We start from the raw sequence: 17,722 nt of genomic DNA, 5'->3' as shown, positions 1-17,722 counted from the left end.
AGACTCGAGTGTCTGACACGGCTGCGCTCGACTCCGATACCAAAACATCAAAGCGGGCTGTCGTTATGACAATAAGCTCTCGTCACAACATAACACGACTTACACAACCACTCGAGCTGGCCGACTAGCAACGAGTATCACTTTCTCGGCAGTTCGAGTTCGGCTGTATTTTCCCGAGCAACGTTTCTATCTGGCACCGATATAGCTGGAGAGCAACTCGGACGTCATTCTTTGGGTTTCCGGAAATCGATAACAGTGCAGCGTTTCCTTCCAGCACTGCTCGTTGCGGATTCGGTCCAGACACACTTGAGAAGACAGGTTATACTTGAAGCGTTTCTTTCCTGTATATACGATAACTGTCAACGTTGTTACTGGCGTCCGCGGGCGCACATCAACAGCCACGTTGCAGTACCGCCAGTCGTGACGTTAACAGGTCGAGACGCTAGCGATAGGCACCGTCAACATAAACATGAAGTCCCTTATCACGTTTACAACGCATGCGTGCAGTGTATTCGTAAGAACCGGTTTGAATTCTCCTCGATAACATGACCCGCGAATGGAAACATACGGCTGGAAATGTCGTAAAGGGCGCTTGGAATACACGCCCAGCGTGCCCTTCTTGTCTTATCTTATGTTGGTGTGTGTTTCCCTTCTCTCCTGCGCTGGATAGGGAGTACGAAACAGGAAACCTTTATCGTTGTGATGTTTGTCCAATTTGGCACACGCTCTGCGACTTCCGTAACTGGAAAACCGTACCACGCGCTGCTGTCCATAATCGATTCCACCTGTACACGGGGCTCCTGATGCTGACTCGTGTGGAGGTCCCGGAAAGAATGTCCCCGGATTCGGGCCACGAGCGGCCGTAGGCGAAAAAAAATGTACTCTGGGTGACGCTACCGGGTAATGATACGGGAAAATGCACTTTCTTTTCTATTTTTTATTTTATTTTTTGTGCAGCTTCAGTTCTGGAATATTTGGTGTTGTACGTGGTTAGTGAGGCTTGTTTCGAACGTACCAGACGTGTCGCAAATGGTGCTATTGGTTATAATGTTTTGTGTGTTCCAATGGTGCGGTGGGATTGCAAAGTCGAAAGTTAATTTGCAGAAAATATCGGCTTAACTCAAACGAAACACAAATAAATTCGCGGTGCATCGAATGGAATTGGGATTTTACTGAGCACGTTAGACATTATACATATAGCGTTTGTTCTGGAGATGAATGAAAAATAATCCAGGGTCATCTGAAAGAAAAGAAACTGTTTCATGGCTCGTGCATTGAGCATGAGACGGTCACCCGAATAGTTGCTCTTTTCTGGGTTCTCCACGTGTCGAATGTTCACGATGGTAACACCAGACTCAGAAGAACCAACCATTTGACGACGTGGAACAAACGATTCGGAAGCATCCTCGGGCATAGTCGTCCAGCCGCGGGCGAACGTATTCATTACTTACGCTTGGAATCAGCTGTCGTGTCGGCCACGTTCAAACGAAGTTCATTTTTTTCAATAGATATGTAGGCGAAAGTCGCGGCTGTGCACATTCAGACAAGGCTACGGAGTCTCTAGTTGCGGTGTACCTGTCACGAAAATATAGTTCGACGCGTCGGCTACACAATCCGCTTTCAGTATAAAAAACAGAATAGTTTGAAAGCAAATGAAAGAAACACGGAAAGCCTCTTTGGTAATCATGTTTATCTGTTTTATTTTATTTTCTTAGAATCAATGCACATACGAGCCTTTCGCAATAATTATATACTTCGGTATTTTTTGCAAGGCTTAAAAAGGTAAACGGCCGCAATATCCGGAGTTTCCTCAGGGCTTCGCGTGTTACGAATAGCTAGCTCTCTAGTAAAAAAGAAAGAAGCAGTAGAAAAAAAAAAAAAAAAAAAAAAAAACGCGGGGTGCTACGTATTGCCGGCAGCACGAATAGCTCTGCCAGTCGGGGACATCTTTTCCGGGAACATTTTTCCGGGGATATTCTCACCTACAGACCCTGCGGGCGGTAGAAATCACTGCCTCGGGGACTTTCGCAACGCTTCATTATTTCGTTTATATATTCTGACAGAACGTACAGTTCTTTTCTGTTAATTAGTTTTTGCATCAAATACGTGTCTCATGTGTGGAGACAGCTGCCTGTGCTTCAACATTGTACGTGCCTTTCTATAGAACATGGTTTTTTTTTCCTCGTACGATGTCTTTAATCAATTAACCGGTTCGGCTAATCAATCAGGGTATCCGCAGATGATTCAGATTCTAGAGCAGATGGTGCCTCTGTACATGAGCCCTGGTGGGTGATGATTGAATGCCTCGACGGGAGCTTTTTAACCAGTGGCGACAATCCGGGCCGATGCCGGAAGCTCCGCGGTGCAAGCAATGCTTTTGGCACTCAAACTCAAGCGCGTGCCAGTGACAGGGCTTCGTTCCCGGTGTTGCAGCACGCCACAATACTGCCAAGTCAAATAACCTCATCAGTAAATCTGAAGAGCGAATCTTTGGTCTTGCCGGTTTTCCATAACGAGCTTCAGTGAAGCTCACTAAGTCGTACGTTGAGCTGTTACTATAGGAGGGCTCTTGTTCGCAATCGAGAATTTTGCGCGCCACGCAGTCAACACGCATCAGAATCAGGCACATTGCTCGACCTTCATATTTCCAGTCAACGCTAGGTATCTGAACGGCCAAAATTTTCTCGAAAATCGCATGAGTAATTCCCAAATCGAGGTTTCGAACAAATGGAAGGGCCAGGAACCGTTAATGAAAGGAGGGCTTTGAACCGTACATTTTTGAAAATACACGAACCCTCTTGCTCGGGATAAGCGCTAATACCTTGATGTTTGACTTGCACTCCATTTTTCTCCTTCGCTTTCACGTCGATCAACGGATTGCTACAACGGATTGCTAATATCAACAAGGTGGTACTTTGTTGACCTCTGGCTGTTGACCGTAGCTCAATTTCGTTTATAAAACGAGGGTATTCACAAATAGAGACGGCACTTTGCATTCAGCTTAAATTGTGGCGACTGGGACTGAATCGTTGAGTTGAGTTGGGTTGATTAGAAAGAGAGAGAATTAGGCACTATTACGAGAGCTGGCTACTCCAGATCACTTATAGGAAAGCACAAATGGCTATCTACAATAAAACCAATGAGTGACAAAGACTCTCAGTCAGTCACTCACACACACTGTCAGTCACACGGTGTCCACCAACTTGGAGTCTGCGCAAAATCGCACAAACGCTTGCATGGCGTGAAACTGATGGTCGGGTGTCCAAGGGCCCAGAACCTTAACGACAAATCAAATGGTCTGCCATCCAGCCGAGCTAAGGAAGCTTGTAGAGATTGTCTGTGCTGCTGATACCGTGGATAGGATAATAAGATATGTTCAGCGTCCTCAGCAGTCCACAGTTGGGTGAATCCGCCTTTCCAAGCTTGTGAAGAAGACGTCGGCTGTAGGGCACGTTGAGGTGGAGCCGGTGGTAAAGTGGTAAGAGGACTGAATCGTCCTTCATTCCTAACGTTTACCTCTCCACGGTAGCGTCACACAGCGTCCTTGTATGACACGGTAGAGGAGCGTGGTACATGTGCTCTAGCGTCACCAGAACAACAACGTGAACCCGTCATGCACTGTTCAGCCAGAGATGTGAGAAACAGGGATCGCTGGCAGTGGTCAATGCACGCAGGGTCGGTGAGAAGGGGGGCAGTCGGGGATGGAGCCCCGGGGCCCGTGCCTCTTCAGGGGCCCGCCCAACCATCAAGGCCGGACGGTTGCTATAGCACCGCGCAGGAGACGTGAAGACGGGGGCCCGGACAGGACTCATCCGGGGTCATCCCCGGGGTCCGTAATTTCTCTCGCCGGCCCTGAATGCACACTAATTTTGAGCACTGAATAAGTAGCACTTAATGGTAGTGCCTGAGAATGCGTCTCGTGGGACAATTTTTACACGTTTTGCTGTCGTTCAAAATGGCTCTCGTGTGAGCAAAAGAGGTATATGACAGTCCATGAAATTGTTCAGTGCCACTCTTCAACAAGGAGCAACAATGCGAAACACGCAAACGAGGCTCAGCTAGCGAAGAAGAAAGCGAAAATATAAAAGCGACATTTTATCGCACTTCGAGACCGATAACGACACCCTGCTCTGGCGAAACACACACACACACACACATCGTCCACGTGCCACTTGATGGAAACCACGCCCTAACCCGAAGCACGTCCCTACCGAGAAGTAATTACACGAAGGCAACCGGCAGTGTAGCGTTGCTTCTCGTGGTTCAGTGAAACTGATAGTTGAGCTGACGAAGAAAGTTACGCGTAGCATTGAAACAATGCGCGTGGAAAAATCTCCAATGGAACCAGTTGAGAAGGGTTTCTCAAGGGCACGCTCTACGGCGCTTTCCATGAATGAGACGGCGTAAAACGCCGGCATCATTCACACGTTAGATGACTTAACCTTGGCGTAAGTGGAAAAGGCGCTACAGCTGGAACGTATACATCTGGATGACGAACAGCAATTGAAAGTGTCACACAGGGTGAAAGGATGATATCTCTGACAACCATTGGACGCTGCTGATATATCGCTCACGATGTAGAGGAGGGAACATGGTGTACGAGATACAGATGAAGTGTAAGCATGGCGGTACAAGGGAGCCATTGCTGTAAATTAAATTTTGACAAATGTTAACAATGCTATCTGACGCCGCTATACTCTGGCTCAAGCGACATTATTTATGTACGTGATTCATTAATTTTTTTATTCTATTCTAAACTGCTGGGTGTGGACGCCACATTTTGCTAGGCTACACTTTTTTTTTTCACGCCTTCCAACCTCCATTTAATTTTTTTATTGCGTTTTAGCCCCGCGAAGCAACTGTGGCTATGAGCGGCGTACAGATGTCGACAGATGGAGAGAGGACAGCAGGAAGAAGTGGGGTTAGTATGCGTCCTGGGCCGACTTCAGGGTGAACTGTGTCTGGAAAGTCTTCGGAAAACCCAGGGAAAACCTCAGACAGCACAGCCGACGGTAGGATTCGAACCCACCACCTCCCAGTCTTCAGCACGATCTTGGCTACCACCAACGAGGGGATGCCTTAGCCCACTCGGTCATGCCGCTGGTCTTCAATTAATTTTCTAACATTACATATGGTCTTCAAAATTCAACTTTTAAGTACTCGTAGCCTAAAACAAAAAAACAAAAAAAAGAAAAAAAAAACTTCCAGAGCGCCTTTTTGATTCACGTATCTGCAAACCAAACGAACGGGACGTTAAAATTGACCACAGGCCTAACCAATACCTCCACACTCACTCCTTCAACGTGCTAAACTTTCCTCAGTAGAGAGGATTTTTGGGAACCGGTTGAATGCGCCCGGTACGATAAGTTAGGAGAGGAGGGAGCGCATGGGGATTATCCTTCCCGCGTGGTGATCGAGGTGACGATCGCTTCGCACCCGATCGTTCTTCTTCGGGGTCTCTCGAACGAAGCTGAAACGTGGCCGACGCGCGATCGATTCGGGGATGATTCGGATCTACGCTGGGGATTTATCAAGCATTTCGGGGATTTGGTGTAATGGTTCCTCACAAACCTGCGTTCCTCGAATACCTCGCGATGTATTTCTGGTTCATCGTCGTTCAGACTAGAGGTCAGAAACTCCTGCAAGAAGGCTGCTACGGCCATTTTTAATGCAGTTCTTTGAAGAACTGTTCAAACGTCCTATTTTGTAAATTGTACGATGTCTTATCGGCCGAATATACGTACTGGAGTACGTTTGTTATTGTTCTGTGAAAGAGTCTTAACAGTGCCCCGGAAGAATGTCCTTCTTCTGTTCTTGACGAAAGATGGCGCCACACGCCATTAGGTTCCACACGCTACACGTCATCACGATCGGTTCCTTGTTGGTCGACGACACACCGATCGGCCGTGTGCACCACGTCGATTCCCGAAAACTGCGGTCCTCTCGCTTTATGTTTGCTTTCCCTCCATAAATAGATCGGTCTTCATATGCTTTCCCCTCTCAGGTTCATACATCCCTGGAATTGTTCCATGGCCTCAGTCATGACATCAACGATTGTGAGCCAAGGTTACTTACACGTACACAATAAAGGACCCACTTGTTTTGTGCGCGATAGTCAGAAAGCAGCGGAGCGACTTCAACAATCCAAATGTAGGTCACAAATGTGCCGGTCGTCACGTATCCGTCTTCCCTGACTTTCCCACCCTTTCTTGGCGATGCCTCCATCATCCACAACTGCTAACCATCCCATGTTGGCTGAGGTGGTATCAAAAAGCGGTAAAAAAAAAAGTGGTATCCAATGCTTAGCCAGATTCACGAATCTGGAGTAGAATTACACGTACTAGGGTGAGTCAGCCCTGTAGCGACATGCTGCACAGTTGATCGTCTAGTAGAGGGAACGCAACGACAGCAGTATTTTGTTCTCCACGATCGATTTTCAGTTCAATATCGGCACTCCTGACATTGCCTGCATATGACATTAGACATAGTGCCGCTGGATACGAGGAACAGGAAGAGTCACTCAGATGTGTGTGAAACAGAACGGGCCTATACGACGGAAGTGAAAAGGAAATGCGTTACAACACCAACTGACCCTCCTCTCTTCCTCTGCGTGTTCACTAAACAGCACAAGTGATGATAGTACGCCGTGCTAGTCTGTTTCACGTCCGCTTGAACCACTGTTCCATCAAGTTCTGACGTCGTTTCACGTCAGAAGGTTCTCATACGTGTCGGCGTTTCCATTACAACCATCACGTTTGCATACATTGAATATGAATCGGCATAATGCCGCACATGGGCTTCGGAGGCTCGATCCTTTCTGTTTCCCCTCAGCGAAGAGGGATTTCGTAGAGTCGCAGGGCGTGTGTGTGCTGGGGGGATAACGAAAACGCATTCGTTATGGGAAAAGTTCGTTATAGAAGATTCGAAATGTTCGATGGGAAATATTCGTTCGATAGGAAAAGTTCGTTATAGAAGATGGGAAAACTATCATTTCCCATCTTCTCTTCCATGTCTACAACCAGGAATGTAGGTTACTCACCAGCCTCACGCAAACCAAATCAAAAGAAAAATGTATAATTTCACCTAAGGCTCTATACAACTGGCAATGCGTGCGACCTTGGCCTTAACCTCCTCACCCGCGGTCGTCATCGTGTGCACACCCGGTTAGTATGGTATGTATTTGTGCTATGAGCGATTAGTGGAGATTTGGTAAGTTCAAAAACGTACTAAAAACAAAAAACAAAAGCTGAAGCATCGCCGATAAAACGGCATAGCTGATGAACGAACTGCATAATGAAACAGCCGGGGCGTCGAAAAGGTAGACGACACAGCAGCAGCAGCTCAACCCGGCAACACAAAACCGCAAATATACAAGAGAAGGACTTGTAGGAAAACGAGGAGGAAAATGGGCGAATATTTATGGCGCAGCAGTCATACTAAATGGTTTTCTATAGGAGTCCGTCCCCCTTCGAAGTACGATATACAACGACATAGCTTCAAAACCTGCGTGTAGTTTTCGTTTCCGGTGTTCGCGCCTATTTCATCGAACGCCGTTTCATCGACGCCTGACCAAGGGTAGGTCAGAGAGCCTATTACGTATTTCAACAACAAAAACTTAATATTGCGAGATGATGAATGGAGAGTTTCATCGCCAGGGGCAATACTCTACCCCATTGCTGGTGGTGATGCGGGGAATGAAATAACGGCGTCGCTCATGATCTCACTTTTCTCGCGACGTAAACCCCTTCACAATAAGGATCGAAGTCCTACGGTATCCAGAAATGTGAAGAGAGCTTTGAGGGCACAGCGTTGGAAAGTTTTCGTTACATATTTCACACGTTGGGGAGACTGACCAATGTTAGGTCAGGAGAGCCTTTTACGCATTTCACACGTTGCCGCAAGAAAAAGCGGCGGCCACCGATTCGATGAAGCGGCGTTCGATGAAACGTCCATTTTCGACGAAATGGCGTTCGATGAAATGTCACGGAACCTTACTCGGCGCTTCTCTGTAGCGTTCGAACCTGTGACGACGTGACAGAAAGTACGCACAAATCGTTCCCCATCTGATGTTTCCATCAGTCCCCTATACCAGAGAGGATGCAAACAGCATATGTATTAGGTGACGACGGACTGGTCATAACCCACGGAAGCTCGCAAGATATTTCCAGAATGTGATTTCCCATCACGTGTTCTATGCATGGGCTGCCTTCGGGGCAAGCACACGCGCACGCAGTCGCGCGATATCAGAAGTTACGTGGCCGCAGCCACTCAAATATGCTCCATGTCTAGCACTCTGCAAGCACTCTTTTCAAGTAGAGGAGAGTTATTCTTGGACGGTGCCACTTCCTTTGGCCCTTGTCCGTTTCATTTATGCCCAAGTTTAGGGCTACCTTTTGGGCAACGTTCGGCAAACTAACTGGGTACGCGTTATACCGGTGGAACAAAGAATGCCTGTTTGTAGCCCATTTTTTTTTAACGAAATAAAGAAAAAGAAGGGCGTAACGTTTGAGGATTGAAGTGGCGGGTGTTAAATTTTTATTGTTTATTTCTTTTTTACACATTTTACGGTGGGGTAGGCTGCGAAGCATATAACAGAAAATGGCCCGCAACTTGATGCATTCTCGCTCTGTAGTACACACCACTATTATATATCACCACCGCTGTTGACCAGTATCGCTACAGCAAATATTGCTACGCCGACGAACCCGTTATAAGTGCGGCAAATAAGGGGCGCTGGGTTATCGAGGTTTGACCCCCCCCACTATCTGATTCCTGATACGGTTGGACAACAGCTGATGAGATGAAGAGGCACTGCGGATACAGAGAGAGAGAGAGAGAGAGAGAGAGAGTTTGTGGCGTTGACTTCATTCTCCTCACTAACTCCCCGCTCCCGTGTAGAGTGCCCGCTTGACCCTTTCGCTGAACTCCTTTCTTCCCACGCTGAGGATCTGTGTCGGTAGAAAAATAAGCGTGTTCGATTAAATATTGCAGCATCTACGAGTTATAGTCCATTGCTATTGTCTATAGTTTTAAAAAAAAGTATCAAGAAATCGAAGGACAGTAATATAAACACATGCTCGATTACGAATGCGTAAAAGCGCTAAGATTCTTGACAGTAGCACGAACACAAAGAACACACACAGACACCGAGCGTTCAATGTCAACGGCCTTTAATGAGGTGACTTCCCAGCCTTTTAAATCACGCATTCGCAGCTTTTTCAATCACCTCATGAAAGATTGTTGACTGCGAGCGCTCGGTGTGTGTATTCTTTGTGTTCGTGCTTCCGTCAAGAATTTTAACGTGATCGTGGTGTACCAGCAAGTCCATAGGAAGGTTTTAAGTATATGCTCGTTAGCTACTTCAAAATACGTTGCAAGTTGTCACAGACTGTATTGGGCATAAATCCTTTGCGGACATTTTTGTTGTTGTTATTGTTGCTGTTTTACAAATCGCTCTTCCTAGCAATCCAGCATAATTAACTTCCCACCCCCATATTTTTCTCTAACAGCTCGACCACACGTTTTTCGAGAATCAGAATAGTAGCTGCGCCCCAGGGTGAAGAAATGCTATACGGTATTAGGAAGCTGTTATGACGTCATTCTGTGCCGTCTACGATTTATTTATTTTTTATTGTTTATTTAAAGTACCCCAAAGGCTCATCAGAGCGCTACATGGGGGAGTAGGATGGTACATGCATGTCAGCAACACAAGAACGATGAGAGAGAGAGAGAAAAAAAAAGTACAAAAACATTGAACCAGTCCTATTGCCTGGCTGGCACGAAAAGTAGAACTTAGAATTTAGACTCTAGTACAGCTGTCACTTTCGAACGTAGCTTGCATTGTCACGCAAAACACCTCTTCTGTTCGACACTGTTGTCGGCGGAAAGTACCGTATTTTTCTGTGGATAACGCGCGCGTTATATATTGCAAAGAGTGTCCCGAAGAGGCAGTGCGAGTTATCTAGTGGAGCGCGTTATGCATCGGAGTTTTTCTTGAAAGGGCGGTTCATAACAAGATGCCGTGCTACCTCTATTGTCGAGCCTTGGCCCAGACGCTTGACAAATGCGTAAATCGTTCATTTAGTTGTGCCATGTCCGGGAGAACATGGTGAAACATGAATGGCACACGGCGAGCGCGAGAAGCGGAAAGCGGCGACGGGCATGCCGAGGTAGCCAAGTGGGTCCAAGAAGCATATATGGGACGGTGTCCGTGATCCTCAAGTCGTTTCAGAAGGCTAACGAGATTGAGAAAGAACGTGAGAGCGACCGAGGAGACTGAAGTCTATACGACGCACGGATGCGACGGATAGGTCTTGGATGTCTTCGATAAATCCACGGAAGATCTCATAAAAATTAATTACACTCGCACGGTCTTTGGTTGCCGTGGACACTAAAAGTGATGTAGAATTTACAGTTTGTGCGCAATATTAACGCCGGCATTTTCGCTCTCCAGGTGCGCGTTATGCATCGATGCGCGTTATACGCAGGAAAATACTGTACTCGATTTCCCTGTTGTGGCGAGCAGAGATATGAACGAACAGACGATCTTCAGGTGATTATTTTTGTTTTAAAGCTGATTTGTACAAACCCCGGTACTTTTACAACCTTCTGGAAAAGGCAAGCACGCGAGAGCTGAGGCTGGAACACGCTAACAGACGGACACAACAATTTGCACACACACACACACAAACACAAACAAACAAAAGAAAAAAAAAACCCAAAGGCTACTCGTTTCCAATGTGATGGAGATACCCCGCTCGTTATCACCATATAAAGTTGTTGTTACTCGCTTCCAGAATCGTGCGTGTGCACTTGCGATGACATTCACTCGCGAGTCGCAAGTAAGTATCGGACCAGCGTGTGCGCATTATCCGGAATTTGACTCTCAGGTCGCGTCGGACCTGCGTCAAAGGACATCGAGCATCCGACGATTTTTCCAGGCGTGAATAGCAGTATTTCACGCCGGGCCGGCCCAAACTTTCTTACGGTGGAGCTCGCGCGTCGTAAACTGGAAAACTTTCGGCGGCCCATCAGCGGAAGAGGCGGCCCGTATGCGAGAGAGACTCCCTCGGCTGGACCCGATTCGTGGAGCTCCATCGTTATCCGGTTGACGCAACGGAAGCTGCCATTTATACCTACTCCGTGATCGAGCACGCCAGAACACTTGCCAGCTTTCGTGCAGTTCGGATCAACTTCTCCGTTCGGAGTCCTTTTCCCACGTTTTTTTGTGCCGACTTCGGGCAGATACCAACACATCGACCATCATGAGGATGAAAGGTTAGTGTTCGAGATGAAACCTCGTTCCTGGAAGTTTGGGATGTCTTTCCTGAACCTGACATATAGTTGGCGGGTGTTATCGGAACTTCGCTTTTGTGTAAAGGATAATGTAACTTTTGCCAAAAATGTGTCCGTGCTCGTCACTTGATCACTTGATGCGCGGTAGTTCAATGCGGAGACAAACGCGTGGGTCGTAGTGCACTACAAACGCAAGTTTTCCTGCCACGTGCCCTGAGTGTCAGGCTGGTAGTCTGCGAACAGATGGTCGAATGTAGGGCGCATATTGTTTAATACAATGTTGAGAGAGTCATCTGTTGGTGACGTTGCATGCTGTGCTCGCTACAAGTGTTACCTTTTGCCGGCGTTTCACAAATGCTGACGGATGACTATCTGACACAACAAAAGTCGCGTACACGTAACGGTAGTACGGTAAGCATATTCCGCGTTCTATTCTAGTTGGGTATCTGGTGGCAAAACCAGTTTCACTCATCATCGCTGGCTGAATAAAACTACAGAACTGTCGCTGGGGCCCCCTTTTCCTGAAGCATCTCCACACGCTTATGTATACCGCGTAGGCGTTCTGTCCATACACTCCAGTCACTGTGTTTAGGATTGACGAGTTTTGGTGTTTTGAAACTTTTCGTTTTATCAACACATGGACACGGTTTTTGAGGTGAAGTCAAAGGGTAGAAGAAATATCTTGTGCACAGAATTTGCTGTGGTGAGGAAAGAATTTTGTGGTAGTGGAGCTACCGAACGAGTAAAGTCGTGAAGTACACATACGTCGACAGACCGGGACCTTTTGTTTATTTGTTTAACATGCCGTGAACACAAATATTGATTACGAAATTACATCCACGTATGAGTCACGTCACCTGCCGGCTCTTCCAGCTTGAGCTTGAGCAGCGGATGAAGAATTAAATTCCAGCGTAGTGCTGCCCTCTAGTGGATGCGGGAAGAACTTCCATTGATTGTTGTGAATGTCCGTGGCCGGTGTTCCTGTGTAGTCCTAAATGTTTCATTTTCATTAGAATTTCATTATATTCTGCACCTGTACCCATTTAGTGAGCATCCAGATGTTTGGTATTATGAGCCGTCCAGGTACTGTTAGTGTTATTGATGAGGAGCATTTGTATACGCGGGATCACCGTTTACAATGCATGCGCGGGATGCAACTTTTTTTTCCCCACGTTGACACAAGTATGACGTTCACTTACGAAGGTACTGTTCTTTCCTTCCAGGCGGGTTATCCACCCTAATCCATATGTCAGCCCTTCGCCCGCTTGTGATATGCGGGCCATCCGGCAGTGGGAAATCGACACTCCTCAAGAAATTACTGAAAGATTTTGGGGATTATTTCGCTTTGAGCGTTTCCCGTACGTAAAAACGACCATATATTTGATGATTTGACTTCGAACTGCAGGGCGCATGATTTCACGCGTGCTTTGACAATGTACGACCCAGCTTAAGAGTGCCTTTGCGCTTTCTCCCTTTAGATACAACCAGGAAGCCCAGGCCCGGTGAAGTAAACGGAAAAGGTACGGCATGTTTACTGGTCATATAAATGTAAATAACCGTAATCATTGAAAAAAGAAGAAATGTCAGAATCTTCTACTGTTACTTGATGCTGCTAAAGTGTTGTATGAAGTATGATGTGTGTTTTGTAACATAGGGTCACACTTTCATTTCAGATTACCATTTTATCAGCCGTGATGAGATGGAGCAGGCAATTGAAGCTGGGGACTTCATTGAGTACACAGAGTTCTCTGGAAACCTTTATGGCACAAGGTAGCCTAGTCATACCATAAACATAAATGCCTTGACTATGCGAGGGTTATGTAAACCAAGAGGTCTTCTCGTTGCAGTAAAAAGTCTGTGCGGGATGTTCAGGAGCAGGGAAGGATCTGCATCCTGGACATTGAGATCGAAGGTGTCAAGAATATCAAGAAAACAGATCTCAACCCCCGCTACATCTTCATCAAGCCTCCTAGTATGAAGGCTCTTGTAAGTCTCCTATAACTCTTTTAAAGTAAGTTTCCCTCAACTATTCTTTTGTTGTTGGTTAGGCATTTTCAGAAACATGAGGAAATCAGGTCAGTGTGGTAGCACAATGGTGCACCAGCTGTTTTGCGGGTGGAGCTCCTAAAGCTCTCTGCTCGCATTCAAATGCACCCCTCGTTAAAACCTGTCGTGGCCATACTTTAGTGTTAGTTAAAAGTTCGATGACTGGCATTAGCACTAAACAGGAAACCCCCCCCCCCCCCCCCCCCCAAGGTTCATGTGACCTGCAGGTTACTGAAAGCTAACTGTTCTCCAGTTGCTCTAATCTACTATTGCTTTCACCAGCAGTACGACTTGCCACCCTGTATTAATATGTGCACTGACCACTAAACTTCAAAGTACAAGGCTTGTCAGTTTTTATGCCACTGCCCTATACAGCCCCGAAATTGTTTCTTGTAGTATATCGAAGCATAGACTAATGTGTCTGCGTAAAGCCATATTTAACGACAAACCACATTTCCCGCTCGCATGACTTGGAAGAAGGTATAATGAACTGCAGTATGTTATTCCTTCTTCCATTTCTGTGTTTCATGATGAAGAGTGACTCACGTAACCTATTTGGGCATGTTACGAGACTGTACGAAAGAGTTGCATATGATCAATCAAGTTCTGGAGCTCCGGTTACAAAGCTCTGGTTACCCTTATTCCAGGAGGAACGCCTTCGTGGCAGAGGAACAGAAACTGAGGAGAGCATCATGAAACGGCTCGCACGTGCCAGCGAAGAAATCAACTATGGTAGGCATCACCGTAACACCTTCGTCCATCCCTCAAAAATGTGTGCCATTTTCCTGTGTGTGCAGCATTTCTACATAAGCTCGCTTTTTATTATTATCCAGGTGAGAACCAGGGCAACTTTGACCTGCTCCTTGTAAATGACAACCTCAAGCTTGCCTACAACAAGTTGAAAGATTACCTAATCAAGGTGCGTAGAACTGCTTCGTCGCTACTATTACCTATAAATACTACCCATAGTTGTACACACGTTGCGATAAGCCGTTTTTGAACCACACTTTGCTCACTGTAATAATCTCGAAAAAAAAAAGAATGCTCCACACATCTGGATGCTTGTTGGGAAGCCTGATGGGAAGAGATGTGGTCTTTGTGGTACTGCAACTGTGAACAACTATGGTTTTTGGTTTTCATCACTTTTCTGCTTTTGCATCATCCATGCCATGCTGTCAAACAACACATCGCATGCAAGAAATGTCACTCAGCTGCAGTTAGATGTTCTGTTCGACTTCTCAGTTACTTTCGGTTTGGTTCCACCACCCCTCATTTTAAACTCCCGTTCCTTTTTTTTTTTCGTTTCTTTCCTTCTTTTCTTCGTGTAGGAGTACAGTATGGGTTTGTCTATTATTCAGGAAGTGGAGGAGCTTCAGAAGAAGCCCGAGATCTAGTCACACACGCTCTACCTGTCGCCGATGGGATCATGTCTTCATCATTCATCGTGCCTCATATTTTGACCGCTTGTATTTATTTGTAATCATCCATTCCTCCCCCTGCCACAGACAAATGGTCCATTCCAGCAGCATTTGGCCCTGCACAGTATTACCCTTGTACCGCACCACAAGAAGTGACAAGCTGCTGGTTGCCAACTCTGTGGCAGCACGGAAGGCGCATTTTTCTGCCGGCTGTCCCATTCATGTTTAATTTAAGTTGCACACATTGTCGTTTTGCATCATTGTAAGAAGCTCATACTGAACATTCTTGCATTTTTGTGATACGTTGAGGAATCTTTTTGTCCTTACTAGTGAAACTGTGTTCCTTTTATGTCGATTGGGTACAGTGGGAACGATGACGTAACAAGATTATGCACTTGACTATTGTTTGTGGATGTGTTTTGTTTTTGTAGTTGTCGTACTGGTGAGTAGGGTTTAAGCGGCCAGCAATTGATGTAAGCACCCTCTCCCTATTTTTCCCACTCACCGCATACGTGATATTAACTTCGTAGTCCCGTTGAAATGCCGCCACAGATTGTGTCGTCAACTGTGATTAGTGGAAGCTAGCTGCAATGGAGCACAACCTTTGTCGTAAACAGTTTGTTCTCTTCACCTGTGATTGTGTGTCCTGGGATAGGACAGGTGTTTCTTGGAGAATCTCATGCATGTTTTGTGTAGTTTCTGTAAGTTCCTTCCAGGTGTCTACCTGCTGATGTGGTTAGTTTTGTCATGTATTGATATGTGGCTTATTGGACCAAATACTTGGTATGTCTCATGATTTTTTTTTAGTCATTTCTCAATTTGCATTCAGTTATTGGTTTTATATGTCAAGACCCTGTAATTCTTTTACAAACAGATTGTTTTCCATCATACAAAGACGCTTGCAATGTGATTAAAGAATTTGGAGTTATTGCTACATTGTGAAGCTTTGGGAAAATTGTGCAGAAGCTGAAAATAAAGTTCTCATTGAGTGCATTCTTGCATTATCATTGACAGTTTTTAAACTGCCTTCATTTCTGTAGCAGCTGAACCAAAATGGCAAATTACTGTTGCTTTGGAACTACTATACAGTTTACAAGTCTTCCTTTTTAGATTGGTTATATAGCTATTCTCTGGCTTTATGCAAGTCATAGGAGACAGCTCGTTAGAACACATAGTGGCACGGTATTGACACAGCATTGCCCCATCTTTATTTTTTTCTAGTTTTTCTCCAAATGATATATCCAAACTGTTTTGATAGAATCCTAAACAAACCTGATCGGCGTTTGTGCAGGAGCTCGAGATAAATAATGAAGTGACGTATTTATTGCACGTTGCGAAGTACTGAAGTTAGCATCAGGCCCCAGGTGTCCCTTAGTTTTTTTGTATGTCCACAGGTTTCAGGATTCTGGTCAAAAACTGCAGATATGAAATTTGATGCACAGCAGTTACGGCTTGTTCTCCGGAAAATTCTTCTGCTTGGTAAATTAACATTCTGTTGGTGGTGTTTGTGATGTATGTGAAGGATATTCCTCCTATGGTATGTAACTGGAGGAGACATGTCTCGTTATTTTGCACTTGCACTGTTCCAGAGAACAACATGCAGACAAGTCTGCAGCCTTCATGACATGGATCAGTTTCATGTCTCAAGTAAATGGATGAAGCAAAAGCAATATACTCTGCTCACCTAACCACCCACACCTGTTAGCAATGATTTATCACTATAAGGCCACAAGGTCCTACAGCAGGGGTGCCGAAGTGGTGGGCCACCGCGTGGTCCCCGAACAAAAAATAAAAACTATTCGTCCCAAGCTTCATGAAGGGCAGTGACGCTATCATTGGGCGCTGTACTCGTGCAGTCTATCTTACGTTAATTAGTGATAGAAAATGTTAATTAGTGATAGAAAACTCTTCCACTGGCCTGTAATAGCCGATGACTCTCTAGGAGATGAGCGGGACCGGTCGACACATGACAACAGCGAAGACAACGAAAGTAACTCAGACAGCCACGGTATGTCGAACTTTCAACCTTCAATCATACATTAAAAGGTTGAAAGTTTGACGTTCCCTGTCTGTCTGTGTTGCTTTCATCGTCTTCGCTCTGCCAACTCTGCCAACGTACATCTGCGGGTACGTTTTCTGTGGTGAACCTGAATAAGTCACAACAATGCTCACAAGTAACAGATGCAATTGCACAATCACTTTCACACAATGTTGATGCAATAGTTAAAAACAACATGTGCCAAGTTTCCTCATGACACAGCAAGTAAAAAGGATTGCTGACCCTGTTGATCGAGCAACGCTAAGTAACCCAAATACATAAGTTTTATGTCGTTGCAAGTTATGTGTTCTGCCATCTATATCGAAAACAGGCTACTCCAAAGCCGTGGTATGCGGCCCGCGTAGTTCATCCATGGCTCAATGTGGCCCGCGGACACGGTGAGTTTGGTACCCACGTCCTACAGCGTACTGCTAAAGTGTGTGATAGCTTCAAAGTTCAGCACTATCAAGTACATCCATTTTCTGCAGATAAAAAAGGAAAACATATCCTGCTGTGTACCTTACTGTTGCTGTTTTACAGCATTGAAGTTACTTAAAAAAATATTTTAAAAAGCTGTGAATGCTTAGGTAAAGCATTATGAGTAGCATGCACGGAACATGTTTTGACTACCGTGTTAAAACTGAGAGCTACCACAGATAAGTGATAATCTAGCAGTTTACTGCTCACCAATTAAAAACCTGCAGGTGTGGGTACAACAGCCGACAGTAGCACAGTTTGATTAATTCTAAAGCAGGTAACAGCTATTTTTGCTTTCCTTGGGCTGAGATCAGGGTTAACGGGGTATGTGCCAGTGTGCAGCAATATTTGGCCTATTGTGTCTTGCTTGGCAAACATAGTGACAATACTGACCCAAATCAAAGATTTGGTAAAAGAAAAAGATGTGTATCTAGGGCTTCTGCAGCTG

General features: G+C 45.6%; 1 protein-coding gene across 5 annotated transcripts; it reads left to right on the top strand.

Annotated features, from left to right (window-relative positions):
• Positions 1-11,149: 11,149 nt before the first annotated feature.
• On the top strand, positions 11,150-15,752 carry LOC135377496 (guanylate kinase-like). 5 transcript variants are annotated; one of them, XM_064609938.1, is made up of 8 exons: positions 11,150-11,277; positions 12,519-12,653; positions 12,774-12,815; positions 12,969-13,065; positions 13,143-13,281; positions 13,989-14,073; positions 14,175-14,260; positions 14,847-15,752. In XM_064609938.1, the coding sequence occupies exons 1-8, from the start codon at positions 11,265-11,267 to the stop codon at positions 14,913-14,915; spliced, it is 666 nt and encodes a 221-aa protein (XP_064466008.1). In that variant the 5' UTR covers positions 11,150-11,264; the 3' UTR covers positions 14,916-15,752. The 5 variants fall into 5 exon arrangements, with proteins under 5 accessions (XP_064466008.1, XP_064466010.1, XP_064466007.1 ...); XM_064609940.1 differs by having other exon boundaries at positions 14,670-15,752; XM_064609937.1 differs by lacking the exon at positions 11,150-11,277 and adding an exon at positions 12,224-12,378 and having other exon boundaries at positions 14,670-15,752.
• Positions 15,753-17,722: the final 1,970 nt, after the last annotated feature.

Source organism: Ornithodoros turicata, chromosome 1, assembly GCF_037126465.1.
Source record: "Ornithodoros turicata isolate Travis chromosome 1, ASM3712646v1, whole genome shotgun sequence".
Lineage (NCBI taxonomy): Eukaryota > Metazoa > Arthropoda > Arachnida > Ixodida > Argasidae > Ornithodoros > Ornithodoros turicata.
This window is presented reverse-complemented; position numbering and strand designations above follow the sequence as displayed.